The sequence below is a fragment of the Heliconius melpomene genome, chromosome 21 (assembly GCF_056956725.1).
Source record: "Heliconius melpomene rosina isolate 202511_hmr_F chromosome 21, ASM5695672v1, whole genome shotgun sequence".
In the NCBI taxonomy this organism is placed as follows: domain Eukaryota; kingdom Metazoa; phylum Arthropoda; class Insecta; order Lepidoptera; family Nymphalidae; genus Heliconius; species Heliconius melpomene.
The window spans coordinates 676,727-694,862 of NC_140409.1; the positions used below are offsets into that span (position 1 = coordinate 676,727).

At 48.8% G+C, this 18,136-nt stretch overlaps 2 protein-coding genes across 2 annotated transcripts; one reads left to right on the forward strand and one right to left on the reverse strand.

The window, feature by feature from the left end:
• Positions 1–4,738: 4,738 nt before the first annotated feature.
• LOC146526743 (uncharacterized) lies at positions 4,739–6,895 on the reverse strand. The gene has a single exon (XM_085206118.1). The coding sequence runs from the start codon at positions 6,893–6,895 to the stop codon at positions 4,739–4,741; it is 2,157 nt and encodes a 718-aa protein (XP_085062244.1).
• Positions 6,896–16,904: 10,009 nt separating this feature from the next.
• Positions 16,905–17,708, forward strand: LOC146526744 (uncharacterized). The gene has a single exon (XM_085206119.1). It carries the CDS (start codon positions 16,905–16,907, stop codon positions 17,706–17,708), a length of 804 nt encoding a protein of 267 aa, XP_085062245.1.
• The last annotated feature ends 428 nt before the right edge of the window (positions 17,709–18,136 follow it).

Genomic DNA, 18,136 nt, shown 5'->3' on the forward strand with positions numbered 1-18,136 from the left:
GGAGCTCGAAGAAGCTGTACGCCGATCTCGGCTCAAGAGCACCGCCCCGGGTTTGGATGGCATTCCCGGCCGGGCGCTAACTCTGGCCCTCAACACCTTAGGGCCCAGAGTGCGAGGACTATTCACTGCCTGTCTGGCTCAAGCCATAATTCCACAGCGGTGGAAGACAGGCAGGCTAGTCCTCATCAAGAAGGAGGGTCGCCCGGCGGATTCAGCCTCCGCCTACAGGCCCATCGTGCTCTTGAGCGAGATCGCCAAGCTCCTTGAGCGTGTTGTAGCCAGGAGGCTACAACACCATTTGGAGGGGACAGGTCCGGACCTCTCGGACCACCAGTATGGCGGCACCCTGAGGGGGATAAAGGTCCTCTGTTACGCCGATGACACGCTGGTCTTGGCGCAGCAGAGGACATATCGGGAGGCGGCGGTCCTCGCGACGGCTGGAGTGGCGGAGGTCGTCGGCCGCATAAAGCGGCTGGGTTTGGAGGTCTCCCTCAACAAGTCCGAGGCAATCTACTTCCATGCTCCTCGAAAGGGCCCACCGGCAGATGCCCACATCGTCGTCGGTGGCGTCAAGATTGACGTCGCCCGGAGCATGAAGTACCTCGGACTTGTTCTGGATGGTCGGTGGAGTTTTCGGGGCCACTTTAAATCCTTGGCCCCGAAACTATTGAAGACAGCGGCGGCACTGGCGCGCCTTCTGCCCAATGTTGGTGGGCCGAGCGCCTCTAGCCGTCGGCTGTACACCGGAGTGGTCCGATCGATGGCGCTCTACGGTGCTCCCGTATGGGCGGACGCCCTGGACCGGCACAACATCACCCTGCTGCGACGTGCGCAGAGGGTGATGGCCATCCGGGCGATACGGGGGTACCGGACCATCTCCGGTGAGGTGGCGTGCGTGCTGGCTGGAGTCATGCCGTGGGATCTGGATGCTCTGCCTCTGGCGTCGGTCTATTGCCGGCGTCGGGGCCTAGTGTCCGGGGAACCGGCACGCCAGGCACGCACGGAGGAGGAGCGGGAAACCGCGGTTGAGTTGTGGGAATCCCGGCTGGCGACACCATCTGCCAGCCGGTTGACGATCGAGGCGGTTCGTCCAGTATTCCGCCAGTGGTTAGCGCGGCGTCACGGCGTCCTAACCTTCCGCACCACACAGGTGCTCACGGGGCATGGCTGCTTCGGGGGTTACCTGTGTCGGATCGCTGGGAGGGAGCCCGACGCTCGCTGCCACCACTGCGACGACTGCCTCGATGAGACGGCCCAGCACACGTTGGAGGTGTGCTCAGCCTGGGCGTCTCAACATCGCGCTTTGCGCGACGTCATAGGGGACGACCTTTCCCTGCCGGCCGAGGTCAAGGCCATGGCCGGTAGCGAGACGTCGTGGGACGCGGTCTCATCCTTCTGCGAGGCAGTGGTGCTCGAGAAGGAGTCGGCGGAACGGGCGAGGGAGGCTATTGCCGAAGTCGCCATCCGCCGTAAGAGACCGGGTCGCCGGAGGGCGGCATACGATCGCCGCCTTCCGCCCTAATGTGCCAGAGGGCGGTCAGCTTGGGGAAGCTGGCTGCCTACCAACCTGGCCCGAGTAGGCGCGCGCAGGTCGCTCCCGCGCGCTACTCCGAGCAGGCCGTCGAGGGTGCCCACACACCCTTGACTCCGCGACGTGCCTTGCAGGCTCCCGCCGCCGCGATTCGTGGACGATTCTAGTCCCCGCGTCTCGCGGCCAGTGGCGGTCGAGGAGGAGCACCGTGAGGTTTTAGTGGGTATGCGGACGGCCTACATCTGCCAAGTCCGCGAGTCCCACATAACCCGCTCGAGTCCCCACTCGGGCCGGTATCCGTAAAAGGATTTCCTCACGTTAAAAAAAAAAAAAAAAAAAAGGCTGAGCACACCTCCAACGTGTGCTGGGCCGTCTCGTCGAGGCAGTCGTCGCAGTGGTGGCAGCGAGCGTCGGGCTCCCTCCCGGCGATCCGACACAGGTAACCCCCGAAGCAGCCATGCCCCGTGAGCACCTGTGTCGTGCGGAAGGTTAGGACGCCGTGACGCCGCGCTAACCACTGGCGGAACACTGGACGAACAGCCTCGATCTTCCTCAGGCCGGCAGATGGATTTGCCAGCCGAGTTTCCCACATTTCAACCGCGGCTACCCGCGCCTCCTCAGTGCGCGCTTGGCTTGCCGGTTCCCCGGACGCTAGGCCTCGACGCCGGCAATAGACCGACGCCAGAGAAAGAGCATCCAGGTCCCACGGTATGACTCCAGCCAGCACGCACGCCACTTCACTGGAGATGGTCCGGTACCCCCGTATCGCCCGGATGGCCATCACCCTCTGCGCACGTCGCAGCAGAGTGATGTTGTGCCGGTCGGATCGGACCACTCCGGTGTACAGCCGACGGCTAGAGGCGCTCGGCCTATCCACATTGGGCAAAAGGCGCGCCAGTGCCGCCGCTGTCTTCAACAGTTTCGGGGCCAAAGATGTAAAGCGGCCCCGAAAACTCCACCGACCATCCAGAACAAGTCCGAGGTACTTCATGCTCCGGGCAACGTCAATTTTGACGCCACCGACGACGATGTGGGCATCTGCCGGTGGGCCCTTTCGAGGAGCATGGAAGTAGATTGCCTCGGACTTGTTGAGGGAGACTTCCAAGCCCAGCCGCTTTATGCGGCCGACTACCTCCGCAACTCCAGCAGTCGCGAGGACTGCCGCCTCTCGATAGGTCCACTGCTGCGCCAAGACCAGCGTGTCATCGGCGTAACAGAGGACCTTTATCCCCCTCAGGGTGCCGCCCCGCAGCACCCAGTCGTATCCGATGTTCCAGAGGATCGGACCCAGCACCGATCCTTGTGGAGCACCGGCCGACACAACGAACTCCTTCCAACCTCCTCCAGGAGCTGGAAAGGTCACAGACCTACCGGACAGGTAAGCCCCGATGACGCGGCGCAGGTATGGAGGCACACGATAGTATAACAGTGCCTCCTTTATGCAGGGCCATGGCAGGGAGTTGAAGGCGTTGGCGATGTCTAAAGACACCGCCAAGACTCCATTGCCTCGGGCCACCGCATCCTGCGCATAGGACTTTACCTCCAGTATGGCATCCACCGTCGATCGCCCCCTACGGAAGCCATACTGGTGGTCCGAGAGGTCCGGACCTGTCCCCTCCAAATGGTGTTGTAGCCTCCTGGCTACAACACGCTCAAGGAGCTTGGCGATCTCGCTCAAGAGCACGATGGGCCTGTAGGCGGAGGCTGAATCCGCCGGGCGACCCTCCTTCTTGATGAGGACTAACCTGCCTGTCTTCCACCGCTGTGGATTTATGGCTTGAGCCAGACAGGCAGTGAATAGTCCTCGCACTCTGGGCCCTAAGGTGTTGAGGGCCAGAGTTAGCGCCCGGCCGGGAATGCCATCCAAGCCCGGGGCGGTGCTCTTGAGCCGAGATCGGCGTACAGCTTCTTCGAGCTCCTCCTCCTCCACCGGTGGTGTGACGCTGTCCTCGTCGTCCTCCTCTTCCTCCTCACGCGCTGCAGGGCGGGCCATACTGGGTGGTGCAAAACTGGCCCGCTGCGGGAATAGCGACGACAGAACCCCTCGGAGTACGTCCGGTTGGAGTGTCTGCGTCAGTGGTGGTGCCCAAGCCCGTAACCTACCGAGCACCATTCGGTAAGGTGTGCCGTACGGGTCTAAGTCTATCCCCGCGATCAACCGGTCGTGCGACTCGCCTTTCACACGACCGATCTCCTCCTGCAGCTGCGTTCTCGCCTCGACATAGACGCGGTACAGTTGGTCTTCCTCCTCCTGCACCTTCTGTACCCGTCTGCGATAGTGGCTGTACTGGCGTCTCGCCGCAACGCAGGTGTTACGCAGTTGCGCGATCTCCCACGACCACCAGTACACTTGCCGCCGTTGAGGGCGGCGCCCGGAACGGGGCATTGACGCGTCACAGATACGCGTCAGCGCCCCCTGCGCCCAGGATGCGGCGTCTTCTGCAGACGCCAAGCTCTGGGGCCGCCAGGATTTCACTATCGCGGCCTCCTCCAACAACTCCCTGTCGAGACGACCCTGTTGCCACCGCGGTCCGTACTCTCGCGAGTTTGGACTGGGGGCTGGTGGCACCGCAGGATGTATGGAGATCTCGTACAAGATGTAGAGGTGATCCGAGAGAGTCTCCACATCATCCAGCACTCGCCAGCCCCGAACACGACATGCTAGGGCCGGGCTCGCGACCGAAACGTCCACGACGGATCCGCCCAGCCTTCGCACACACGTGTTCTTGGTCGCTCGGTTGAGCACAGACAAACCGGTGGCAACAACCCACTCCGACAGCGTCACACCACGCACATCCGTCGTTGCGAAGCCCCACACGCTGGACTTCGCGTTGAGATCGCCGGCCACCAACATCTCCGCCGGACGAAATCGCTCTACCATTTCCCCCAATCGTATAAGGAACTCTTCAAACTCCGCGAGAGTTCGATTGGGGGAAAAGTAGACCCCTACGACAACTAGGTTGCCGACAAGTGCGGCGACGCATCCCACACCTCTCTCTACACGTGAGAAAGGCGGGGAGCCCGCGGCGACCTGGGTGATAATAGTCACCACCCCGGTGTTGTCGGCTACCCAGTTGTCTCTGTCGGGAACGCTGTAGGGCTCCGAAACAACCGCCACCTGGATAGACCACTGCGCCAGGCTTTGGACCAATAAGTCCTGGGCCCTAGCACAGTGGTTAATGTTCGCATGCAACACGCGGAGAGCCATTATTGGTCTTCCATGTGTTGCACCTCCTCAGGCCCAGCTGGGATATTAGACCTGGCCGATGTTGCCGGCACTCGTCTGCGCTTTCCACCGTTATTGGTGCTAGCCTTTCCACAGGCAGCATTCCCCAACATGTGATTAGCGGGCCTTTGCGCCGCCTCACACACCGGACAATGAGGCTCTGCCGAACACGATCTCTGCTGATGCCCGGTCTGGCCACACTGGAAACACTGTTTGCTGCGGTCCACCTGGCTACTGCACTTCGCAGCCATGTGGCCCACTTCGTGGCAACGGAAACAACGTTGCGCACGGGGCATCAACAGCCTCACTCCAGCAGAGACGAAGCCAACAAGTAGTCTCGCCCCGCTAATCTTCTGCGCTGCGCCGACAGGACATCGGACCCATACTGTTCCTAGACCGGCCCGGTCCTGTCGGATCTCTCCGACTTTTATATTACCCGCAGCACAGCCGGAAACTCGGCTTATTGCCGCCGTCATGTCCTCAGCAGTGGCGGAGTCATCGAGGCCAAACACCCTCAATTCCGCACATTTCACTGGCCTCGACACCTGGACCTCTTCGGGGCTGAGAACCCCACGCAACTTCTCAGCTAGCGCATCCGCCTTCTCAGCAGTGTTGGCGCCAGGCAACTCTAGCATTCTAGCGCCAGTAGACGCAACACGGAATCTCAGGTCCTCTATACCCAGGTCTTCCAACTTTATACTTTCCTTGACCCGGGTAAGGACATCGCTATACGACATCTTGTCGGCGACGGCTGGCTGCAACTTAATCGTCACAACTTGCGATCTAGGACGACGCAACTTTGGCTCCTTTTGCGCTTTAGCCTTTTGCGCTTTCGGCTTAGGAGCTGGCTTTCTCTTCTTGGCCCCCTTCCGGGCTACTACAGTCCAGCCCTCAGAAATATCAGCCGGAGCGGGTAGCAGAGGTCGAGGCTCAGTAGATGCGGTCTTCACCGGGCCTTTCTTCTTCTTGGCCTTTTTAGACCTTTGCTCCTTTGGTGCCGGATTAGCCGGCGCCATCAAAGTGGATGCGACAGGGTCCACTTGCGCCTGCTTTGGGCTATCCACCTTGCGCTTGTCCGCCGCTAGCGGAGGTCGCAGATTTCTCTCCGGTGGTAGCCGATCTTTAAAGGCTTCCAGCCTGGTGGAGACCATAGTGCCCACTATGTCCTCCACAGCAATAGACTCCGTGGGAGTGGGTCGCAAGTCCGATGCTCTAGACCGCTCCAACTCCGCTCTCAAAAGGGCAAACTCCTTCCGCAACTCCACCAACTCCGACTGCAGTCGCGAGTTTGTTGCCTTGAGGATATCCACTTCCTCTGATGCCGTCCTCTTTGCCAGAGTATTAACGGCAGAAGAGATAACTCCGGCAGCGTCTTTAAGGGCCCTAGTAAATGTGCCCTTCAGATTCCCCGACTTGCAGGCGACTCTATTGATTATAGCCAAGCTATCAGATACTTGGCTACGCAAGTCGGAGACCATGTGCTCCTCACCGCAAAGTTCCAGGGGCACATCCGAGAGCCTAGAACTTGCTCTAGTTTGTATCGCCGCGGAGATTTCAGCAACTTCCTCCTCCGCCCTCAGCCGGCGCTCCTCGCGCTTGGCATCGTTTAGCGCCTTCTTTCCAGCAGCTAGCCCTATATTCTCATCAGGAATATTTGGTACGACCACGACTCCCTCTGGCCGAAGCAACCTTCGCTTTCGGCTTGTCTCTGTCTCCCCATCCGCATCCGAGGATTCAGAGTTACTCTTCCTGTGATGGCGCCTCTTTCTGTCCTTTCGGAACTGCGCTTTAGCCCCCTCGATAGCATTGGAGCTGTTCGACCCAACAGACATCACGCCATCGGCGTCTGACTCGGAAGCCGCCCAGAAACGGCCTCGCGACGAAAGTGACGACCTGGACCTATCTCTTATAATAGAGGCAACCTCCTCATGGTCCAGACGCTCTAACACGACTCGCGCATCCTTCAACCCCCCTCCTATTGGCACAAGTGCCGGACTTTTGCCCCTTTCGAGCAAAGTACTCCCTACGCCTTTCTCGGGCACAACTACTACTCCGCCCATCTCGGGCAACAACAGATCACCGCCCTCCTCGGGCCTCCCTACGTCATCATTTCGGGTTTTTAAGTTAACATTTTCCATTTTGTTCCCACGAGTGTGGGGGAAAAACGGTCCATCCGAGCAGTGCCCCCTGTACTCGGATAAGCCTATTACGCCAGGGTGTCGGCCGGTACCCTGGCGGGACCAGCAGTAGCGACTGATCTCCCCATCAGCCATGAACCCCTCGCGCTGCTTCGCCGCTTGGGTTGGGGTAATTTTTTATAGAGGTTTTCTTCCTCGCAGCCCGGCCGGTAAAGGCAAGGCCCTCAGTTCCATTCCTGATTACGAGACATGACCGCAACCAAGAGTGGAGTTCCGATATTTTCGGCGCTGGCACATCACTGCACCTGCGTGGCGGTAGGGTGAGTACACACCACGCACGCCCTCCGGTTCCTCACACTGTGACCTCTGCATGACAGAGGACACGCGAAGAACCACGCCGGATTATTAGCCAGCGAGCAATCATTACCCAAGGACGAATCCTGTAGGCACCAATTACTCGCCGCCCAGGGTGCACCGGTCCGCAACACTGTTCGTCCCCCCCCGAACGACAAGCATTCGAGAAAGGGCCAACAGCGGGTGAACACACGAGGAGGTCATCCGACCAAGCACCCCAACCTAACCTGACTTTTTTTTTTTTTTTTTTTTAACGTGAGGAAATCCTTTTACGGATACCGGCCCGAGTGGGGACTCGAGCGGGTTATGTGGGACTCATGGACCGGCTGAAGGCCAATCCCAATACCCACTAAAACCTCACGGTGCTCCTCCTCGACCGCCACTGACCGCGAGACGCGGGGACTAGAATCGTCCACGAAACGCGGCGGCGGGAGCCTGCTAGGCACGTCGCGGAGTCAAGGGTGTGTGGGCACCCTCGACGGCCTGCTCGGAGTAGCGCGCGGGAGCAACCTCTTTCCCCTCCCTCTTTCAGTTTTTCCCGCTCGGATTCAGTTGAAACTGGTGTCGATCGTTCGGGCTCCGAGGGACCTTCAAGGTGGTATACAACCCGCGGGAATGCGCGGGAAGGTGCGGCGGTAAGTGACGACAGAGTTAGTGTTATGCATTGGAAGCGTGGCCGACGGACATCGACTCACTTTGTGTTTGGCAGTCGGCCGGTGCAGACGACACTGAAACTGTCCCGCGTTCCGTGTTGTGTATCTACCTACTGGGATAGCGGTAGCTGCTTTCTTGTGTATTGATTACGGTGTTGTAATTAATTCGTAATATCACAAATTGTGTTTACTCATGCCAACATTATCTACTAAAGCACACAGTAGACCGGGCACTCAAAACTATGTGCGAGGGAAATCCACCCAACTCCGACATCAGAAGTGCGATCGGTGTTGGCACAGAGAACAATGGAGATAACCACTGGCGTGCTATGTTCGAAGCCCTGTATACACCGAGGCTAATTCAGGGAGGTATATGTGGTTACCCACTTATGATCCTGACAAAGAAGACACGGACGCGAGATCGTGGTGCGCAACGGCTGACTTGTGCTTTTGACAAACTCCCCGAGAGGCAGTCAACTCGAGCTTGCTGTAAGTAAGGCACTGGAAGGTGAAGCATCTTTGTGGCTGTCTCAAACAGCGTACGAGAGTATGACATGCTACCCTCACAAATCACTGGACATTGTGATGTGGGCAAAGAAGAGGTTGCTGTGGCTACTGTACTCTCTCACATCACATCAGTCTGACCCGCGGCTTTAACGTATAGCGTTTACAACACTGAAGTGTTTGAGCGGTGGAAAAATGGCTGGCCATAAGTGAGCGGAATGCAGAAGCAAGCCTATCGATGCGACGGTACGAACACCTGTATCTTCAACGTTGAGTCAAGCGGTGCAGCAGCCGGCAGCGAGGCCTTTAGTGTGCTTCAAGTGTGGCAAACCGGGTCATATCGCCATCTGGTGTACGAGCGAAGGCGGCGGGCCAAGCGATGGCAGCAGGGACGGCGCAGCGCGTGATGAACGGTGAGTGGATGGAGCGGCGTGTGGACGTATGCAGTGTCCAATTTCCAAAGGGTAGGGTACAAGACAAAAGGTGAACTGTTTTGTTTTGTTTACGATTCTGGTGCTAAATTCTCGTTAGTTGAAAGTTTTTCTGTTACATTTAGTGGTCGACGGTTTAGTAATGTTGTTACTATGACCGGTATTAGTCAAACACGAGTATACAGTACCGAACAAATTCTGTGTTTTGTAGTATTAACGATTGCCCTCTTAGGATATTATTGTCGCGAGATTTTAAATCAGGGTTGTACAGTAAACATAACTGACTGACATTTTGTTTGACGGGAATCTTTATGTAAATTCAGTGAATAACGATAGTGTGAGTGAGTTGACTTTGACTGATATCTCAGCTGATATTACTGGTAGTGACCGGTGGTAGTGACCGGGTTGGTTCGAATCGCACAGTACAGCGGCGTCCATATAGGATGTCGCCGGACGAACGTAGCGTTATACGCAACAGAGTAAAGGAAGGTTTACACGTGAATATCATTAGGTCGAGCTGTCCTCCTTTTGAAAGTCCGGCTTTATTAGTAAAGAAGTATGACGGTTCAGACCGTATCTGTATTGACTATAGTGAGCTTAACAATAATACCAACCCTGACAGTTATCCGCTTCCATTAATTACTGATCAAACTTCACGTTTTCAGGGTGCTAATTATTTTTTGAAACTCTATAGCGCAAGCGGTTTTCATTTGATCACAGTAAACGAAAATTCTGTAGACAGTACTGCTTTCATAACAGCTGAAGGGCAGTTTGAATTCTTGACTGTGCCTTTTGGTCTGAAGAATTCAATTTCGATTTTTCAGAAGACAATTGTGATCGTGTTGGGTGATTTGGTTCGTGATTGCGTGGTGGTGTATTTTGAGGACATTTTGACATTGACATTGTCTCAACCGATTTAGCGGTCCAGTATGGGAGGACTTAATGCAGTGTTGGAAGCTGTGACAAGGGCTGGTTTCTCTTTGAACCTAGTGAAGTGTTCCTTTTGAAGTGGAGGCTAGTCAGGTCTCTATCGCCTCCAGAGACTGTGATTAAGTAGTAGCAGTTCGTCGGATTAGCTTCCTATTTCCGTCAGTTTTGAATCTGTTGTTCGTCTCGAGGCTGAGGGGACTATTGAACAGCATTTTGACTTTTGCTGGTTTCCGGTCATGGTGTGCTGGAGGATTTGTGGATGTCTGCGTTACTTGTAGGGTCGCGAAATCTCACTCAGGAAGAGTTCAAACTGGCCTGCATCAAATCCCTAAGGTAATGATGCCGTAAAATACGGTTCGTGTAGACGTGGCGAATAGGCTCAGCGGTGAAACGATAAGGAGTACATTTTCATTCTGACAGACGCGTTCGCGAAGTGTGTTCTTTTGTTTCGTGCGGCAGGCATTGACTCTTGGAGTGTTCACGAGGTGACTTGTGGCTTTGTTTGGGGCTCCAACTCGCATCATAGCTGACCAGGGAAGATTGTTTTACTGGTGGTAGGTTTCACTAGTAGACTTAGGTTGGCATCTTACGGCGGCGGGCTTACCCAGTGCTAACAGGCAGGTAAAGCGCGTCAGAAGTGTGTTAAAGTCCATGTCGACAACGTTTGAGACTAGCGGTGGTAATAAGTTGTGGCAAGAATCTGTAGGAGGGTACAACTCGAGATAAATTGTACGATGAACCGGTAGATTTTAATTCATAAAATAACGATACCGTTATCATTGATGTGTATCGGTGGTGTGTATCATTGATGTGTCATTGATGTGTATCATTGGTGTGTGTCATTGATTTGTCGTTAATGTGTGTCAATGGTGTGTATCTGTGGTGTGTATCTTTGATGTGTATCATTGGTATGTATCATTGATTTATATCATTTATGTGTAGTAGTGAGGTATAGACTGTCGTTGACATTGACGAAATTCGTTAAGTAGCATCAGACATTATTACGAAGTGTGCGGAATATGGTAGGTCCCGTTTTGATATGACAAAAACGAAAGTAAGTAAGTTTTCTGTTGGCGTATTGTTAATATTGTAAAGTTAATAAGTGTAAAAATTCGATTCAAAATTTAAAGGTTCATTTAAGGTTGTCAGTTTTGGTTCTGTAAATTGTAAACGTCTTGTAACGTACAAATTTGCTCACGATAGGTTGAGGAAAATGCCAGCAAGTCATGTACCCGACGAAATCAATGTGTAATTTATGATGTTGTTGATGATATGATGGTGTTCAAGCTTAAGTAGTTGAAGAGACTCGAGTAAATGGTTCTATCGGCCGTAATGTGTTCGACCGTACCAGTAGTTATTTCGTAGTCGTAGCCCGGTAGAAATCGGTATCTCTTGGGGCAACTCAAGTAGTCCGTGGGTGCGCGGTGTGCGTTTAACTCTGGCGGAGGTCGTGGTCTGTAGAGACCGTAGCGTGTTGTCGCAGGTGTGACATACACGGGCTATCCACGCGGTGGATATGCGTATTGAGAGGTTTTCGACCGTACTGAGGTCGTGGTCTGCAGAGACCGTAGCGTGTTGTCGCAGAGGTGACGTACACGGGCGATCCACTCGATTGATATGCGTATTGAGATGTGAGAGAGCAATTTGATTGCTGTTCGGCTGGAGAGCTGTGGCGTTAGAGGTCTTTACTCGGAGGTTTCTGTTAATTTGGTTGTAACTTGTTGCTGAAGTAAAGTGAAGTAAAGTAAAGTAAAGTGAAGTTTTGGTTATGATGTCGATGGTACATGGCTGTGGTATTTGTGTGTAGTGGTTAGTTACAATTATGATCCAGATTGGTGTCAAATTGTAGTGTCCAGTTGATCTGGTGTCGAGTTGATCTGGTGTCGAGTTGATCTGGTGTCGAGTTGATCTGGTGTCGAGTTGATCTGGTGTCGAGTTGATCTGGTGTCGAGTTGATCTAGTGTCGAGGGTCAAGTTGTTCAGGTATAAGGTTCAGGTATAAGGTTCAGGTATACAGTTCAGGTACACAGTTCAGGTATACAGTTCAGGTATAAGGTTCTGGTATACAATTACTAGTGTAATTACTAGTGTACGTCTATTACAATTCTAGTGTACGGTTCTGGAAGTTGGTTGGTAAGGTTCTGATGTAGGTTGGCCGAGCGGTACGAGGTACTGTTGTAGCTTTTTCTTCTAGGCTAACCAACACACGAGGACGTGTGCTAGCAGGATGGCCGTGTCGGAATTTGTAGTATTGATGTGGTTCCGGAACGCCAGCGCCATCTATTGGCGCTCGACAGAGTTAGTGTTATGCATTGGTATGGAAGGGGCGAGTCGAAGCGTGGCCGACGGACATCGACTCACTTTGTGTTTGGCAGTCGGCCGGTGCAGACGACACTGAAACTGTCCCGCGTTCCGTGTTGTGTATCTACCTACTGGGATAGCGGTAGCTGCTTTCTTGTGTATTGATTACGGTGTTGTAATTAATTCGTAATATCACAAATTGTGTTTACTCATGCCAACATTATCCACTAAAGCACACAGTAGACCGGGCACTCAAAACTATGTGCGAGGGAAATCCACCCAACTCCGACGTATATATATATATAATAATAAATTTAATTAATGTATATATATATTAATATTAATTATTAAATTTTTAATATTTTTCTTTCTCCTATTTTTATAATATTCATATTAAAAATTAAAATATATAATAAACGATTAATAATTATTTAAAAAATTATATTATAAATATAATATTAATTAAATAATAATTAATTAATTTAAAAAAAAAAAAAAATAATAATACTTTATTGCATTGAAAAAAAATATATATACATAAAATTTACACAAAAAAAAAAATAAAAAAGAAAAGAAAACGAAGGATACATAGGTACTTAAATTAACATGTGCAATGGCGGCCTTATCACTGCAAGTGATCTCTTACAGGCAACCATTAAAAGTGCAGGACTTATGCAAGAAATTATCGTAAGGCGCAAAAAGTATTACTTAACAAATAAAAAAAAGCTAAAATAAGCTTTTGGGCTCATACCCCAAATATAAAGGAAATCCCTTTTTTTTAAAAATAAAGTGCCTGATAAAAGGATTATTCTGATAGGATAAATAATGTAATTTTTTAATAATTTCAAAAATTATTGTGCATTTTACACTAAAATATATTTTTTTTATAATGAATTTAAATTCATCTTTAGAATATTTTATTCTTATTTTTTATTTTATTAATTAATAATTCCAATAAAATATTTTTCTTATTTATTTTATTCTTCAGAACTATAATTTCTATTTCATCAAATTCATGATTAGGATGCTGAATTGGCTTAGAAATTAATTTACTTAGATTTATCCCCTTAATCTCTTCCCCCAATAATCTATTAAATTCAGAAGCTTCCTTAAAATATTTTTTAACTCAATCTATTGCATCAATTAATTTTTTATTTTCTATCCTATTGAATTTATTTCTTATAAAAATATTTATTAATGATTTATTATCAATTATTATAAATTCTGCAATATTAATAAAAATAGGTTCTGTTCCTTTTCATTTTTGATTTCCTAATATTATAGAAGGATTATCATGATTTAATAGATTTATTTTAATAACATGACAAAAAATTTCACCAATAATTTTATTATCTTATAATATAAATTTTATTTTTTTAATTTTTGAATTAAGGATTAGACGGAGAAGAGGACAAGGGATGAGGAAGAGAGGTAAATTTCAGGAAACTATTGAGCAAGTAGGGTAGGGGCCTGCCCGGAGGAATGAGGTCCGCTAAATCAGATAGCTTGGACCATAGAGGGTGGGATGACAGCTGTAACATTTTACCAACAAACCGATCAGACAGCAATTGGCGACGGATAGGATAAGGAGGATCAACACACTCAACCTGCAGTGCGTTGGTGGGAGAAGACTTCATTGCACCTATAATAATTCGTAGGCATTTGTATTGGATCCTATTGAGTTTTTCAGTAGCAACTTTGTTAAAGGGGTCTAAAACAAATAATCCGTAGTCAATGTGACTACGGATAATGGCATTGTACAGTAGTTTGAGAGTATAAGGGTGTGCACGCCACCACACACCAGACACAGCTCTTAAAGCGTTGATGCCGTTTTCACATTTTTTACTGACATGTTCAGCATGGGCAATTCCGTTCAGTCTTTTATCGAGAATCATGCCTAAGAATTTAACATTTTCTGCTAATTGGATAGTATTATCCCAATACCCACTAAAACCTCACGGTGCTCCTCCTCGACCGCCACTGGCCGCGAGACACGGGGACGTGAGTCTTCCGCGAAACGCGGCGGCGGGAGCCTGCAAGGCACGTCGCGGAGTCAAGGGTGTGTGGGCACCCTCGACGGCCTGCTCGGAGTAGCGCGCGGGAGCAACCTGTGCGTGCCTACTCGGGCCAGGTTGGTAGGCGGTCAGCTTCCCCAAGCTGACCGCCCTCTGGCACATTAGGGCGGAAGGCGGCGATCGTGTGCCGCCCTCCGGCGACCCGGTCTCTTACGGCGGATGGCGACTTCGGCAAAAGCCTCCCTCGCCCGTTCCGCCGACTCCTTCTCGAGCACCACTGCCTCGCAGAAGGATGAGACCGCATCCCACGACGTCTCGCTGCCGGCCATAGCCTTGACCACGGCCGGCAGGGAAAGGTCGTCCCCTATGACGTCGCGCAAAGCGCGACGTTGAGACGCCCAGGCTGAGCACACCTCCAACGTGTGCTGGGCCGTCTCATCGAGGCAGTCGTCGCAGTGGTGGCAGCGAGCGTCGGGCTCCCTCCCGGCGATCCGACACAAGTAACCCCCGAAGCAGCCATGCCCCGTGAGCACCTGTGTCATGCGGAAGGTTAGGACGCCGTGACGCCGCGCTAACCACTGGCGGAACACTGGACGAACAGCCTCGATCGTCCTCAGGCCGGCAGTTGGTGTTGCCAGCCGAGTTTCCCACAACTCCATTGCGGCTACCCGCACCTCCTCAGTGCGTGCCTGGCTTGCCGGTTCCCCGGACACTAGGCCTATTATTTCTTCATTTGGTTCATATATTTCATTATTTTCCATAATTTTCATTATTATTATTATTTGAGAATCAATAATTAATCAACGAATAATCCTATTTTCATTAAATATACCATCCTCTATTGAATGATATCAAAATTTACCTCCTTCTGAACATTCTTATAATGAACTTCCTATTTTAAGAAATTTCTAATATGGCAGATTATATGTAATGGATTTAAACCCCATTTATAAAGGAATATCCTTTTTTTAGAAATGGCAACCTGATCTAATTTAAATTACCAAAATAGAGCTTCTCCATTAATAGAACAAATTATTTTTTTTCATGACCATACATTAATTATTTTAATTATAATTACAATTTTAGTAGCATATTTAATAATAAATTTATTTTTCAATAATTATATTAATCGATTTTTATTAGAGGGTCAAATAATTGAATTAATTTGAACTATTTTACCAGCTATTACTTTAATTTTTATTGCACTTCCATCATTACGATTGTTATATATTTTTAACCGACTTCTGTAAGAAAAGGAGGTTATCAATTCGACTGTATTTTTTTTTTATTATTTTTTTTTATGTTTGTTACCTCATAACTTTTGACTGGGTGAACCGATTTTGATATTTTTTTTTTATTTGAAAGGTGAAGCTTCCCGAATGGTCCCATTTTTTTTTGGTTCATGTCTGACAATGGTATCCATGAGAAAATCACATAAGTCTTAAATTTGCATTAGGTATGTGCGCGACAAATAGACGCATAACTTAATGTCGCGCAAACTGATTTTGATAATTCTTATTTTATTTGAAAGGATACACTTCAAGGATAATTTGGTGAAAGTTTGGCTAGATTCCGATTATGGAATCCGGTGAAATTTGAGAAAGTTTGTTTTTTTTGGTAAAAAATTGATTATACTGTAATAGTTAAAAGCAAAAACTTTTTAACTCGATGTCAGAAGTGAGATTCCTGATCGTTACATTTCTTTTCAATCAACCTCAAAAAAGAGAATGTTCTCATTTTCAACCAACTTCAAAAATTCTTGTCAATATACCAAAATGTTACTTTGCGCAAAAATAAACCCTAATTAAATGAAGTTTTACATGGGACATTCACAACCACTCGTTGACAACCACTACCACCACCATCACCACTCGTTCAAGAAGCATCATTTTAAGATCTACCCATCACTTAAAATCGTAAAATAAATTATTTTTTAACAAAAACAAAAACCGACTTCTAACAACGAACTAAAAAGTGAAAAATAATTTTACAAAGATTTTATTATTTTGAAGTCGGTGCTCAGTAGAACAAACAGGCTTAGTAATTAGATATTGTAGTAAAGGTGTTGTATTAGCATTAGCTTGACACCGACTTCAAAATAATAAAATCTTTGTAAAATTATTTTTCACTTTTTAGTTCGTTGTTAGAAGTCGGTTTTTGTTTTTGTTATAAATTAATTTATAGATGAACTTAATAATCCTTTAATTACATTAAAATCAATTGGACATCAATGATATTGAAGATATGAATATTCTGATTTTAATAACATTGAATTTGTAGGGAACATTACTTATTCAAAATTAATACTATTACATTTACTAGAATCATCCGCACGCAGCGCATTGGAACAATTCAAACCTGTTCCGAGTTTTTTTGCTATGCCTGTCGTAGGCTGCTAGCCAGCATCGTTTAAAGAGTCGGCTAGAATCGCTTGCGACATTCACTTGTGTATCCATTGCTCTCTTAGCTTGCATTCAATTCTCAACCTTAACTTCTTGCTATTACGTGCTAGTTTAGCTTGTATTTTCTATTGGTATTTATTTAAATTTCTTTATTTCCTTCTGTGATTATTTTCTCTTCACGTATCTGTGAGTTAAATAAATTTGGACAATTTCTCCACAAAATTTGGATTTTTAATTTTACTCATTTAGTGTAAAATAAATAAGATCATATTAAATAGTGGTATCACATCTCAACCGCTATATTGGTGACCCCTAAATTGGTGAGCACTACAATAAATACCTACGCTTACTGCTGGCAAGAAGATTTAAAACGGCAGGAGGCCATTTTAACGACCTTGGCAAGTGACCTCTGATACAAGATGGAGGACGCGACTACATCCAACGTGTGCAGAATTGGCGTGCGTATTCCACCATTCTGGCCGGAAGAACCAGCCCTTTGGTTTTCACAAATTGAAGGTCAGTTTGCTTTATCTAATATAACAAGTGATACTACAAAATTTTATTACGTTGCCGCTCAGTTAGATAATCAATTTGCTGTCGAGGTGAAGGATATTATCATTTCTCCTCCCGAGACGGATAAATACATCACTCTTAAAACGCAACTGATTAAAAGATTGTCTGCGTCTCAAGAAAAGAAAGTGATGCAGTTGCTGAGGCACGAGCAGCTAGGTGATCGCAAGCCATCACAGTTTCTGCGATACATGCAAGATCTTGCGGGTTCATCTGTCCCCAAGGATTTTTTAAAAACATTATGGTCGAGTAGGTTACCACAAAACATTCAAACGGTTATAGCTTCACAGCCTGATCTGCCTATCGAAAAATTAGCTGACCTGGCAGACAAAGTGCATGAGATAGCACCCTCATCACCACAGGTCGCAAGCACATCTGCGATGGCCACACCCCCTGCATCCTCCATGTTGGAAGAAATGGCCAAGCAGATCCAACTCCTGACCAAGCAGGTATCGGAACTCTCGACCCACGTACGTCACAACTCGGTCTCATCAAAATTTAAAGAGCGTTCCCGGAGCCATTCCAGACATCGCAGGAAGTCGACTACCCAGCAAAAATGTTGGTACCATTTTAAATTTGGTTCAAATGCTAAAAAATGTGTGCAGCCATGTAGTTACGGAGAGTCGGAAAACTCTCTGGGCAGCCGGAAGTAGCGGCCAACGTCTGCCCTTTACCTACAGGCCGTCTTTTCATTACCGACCGTATTTCAAAAATGCTTTTCCTCATTGATACTGGCTCGGATCTCTGCGTTTTTCCACGGTTGGCTACCAAGGCGCCCTGTACCAAGACAAAGTATGAACTTATGGCGGCGAACGGTACAGTCATTCATACTTACGGTCCTACATTATTGCACTTAGACCTAGGACTGAAACGTACTTTCACCTGGAAATTTACCATCGCTGATGTTTCAAAGCCCATTATCGGCGTAGATTTTTTGATATTTTACAATCTTCTTGTAGATTGCAGATGTCAGCGACTCGTCGATGGAAATACCACTCTGTCAGTGCAAGCAATAAAAGAAAATATCTCCGATGACCTTGCGTCAGTCAAAGCCATTTCGGGAGAATCAAAATACCATCAG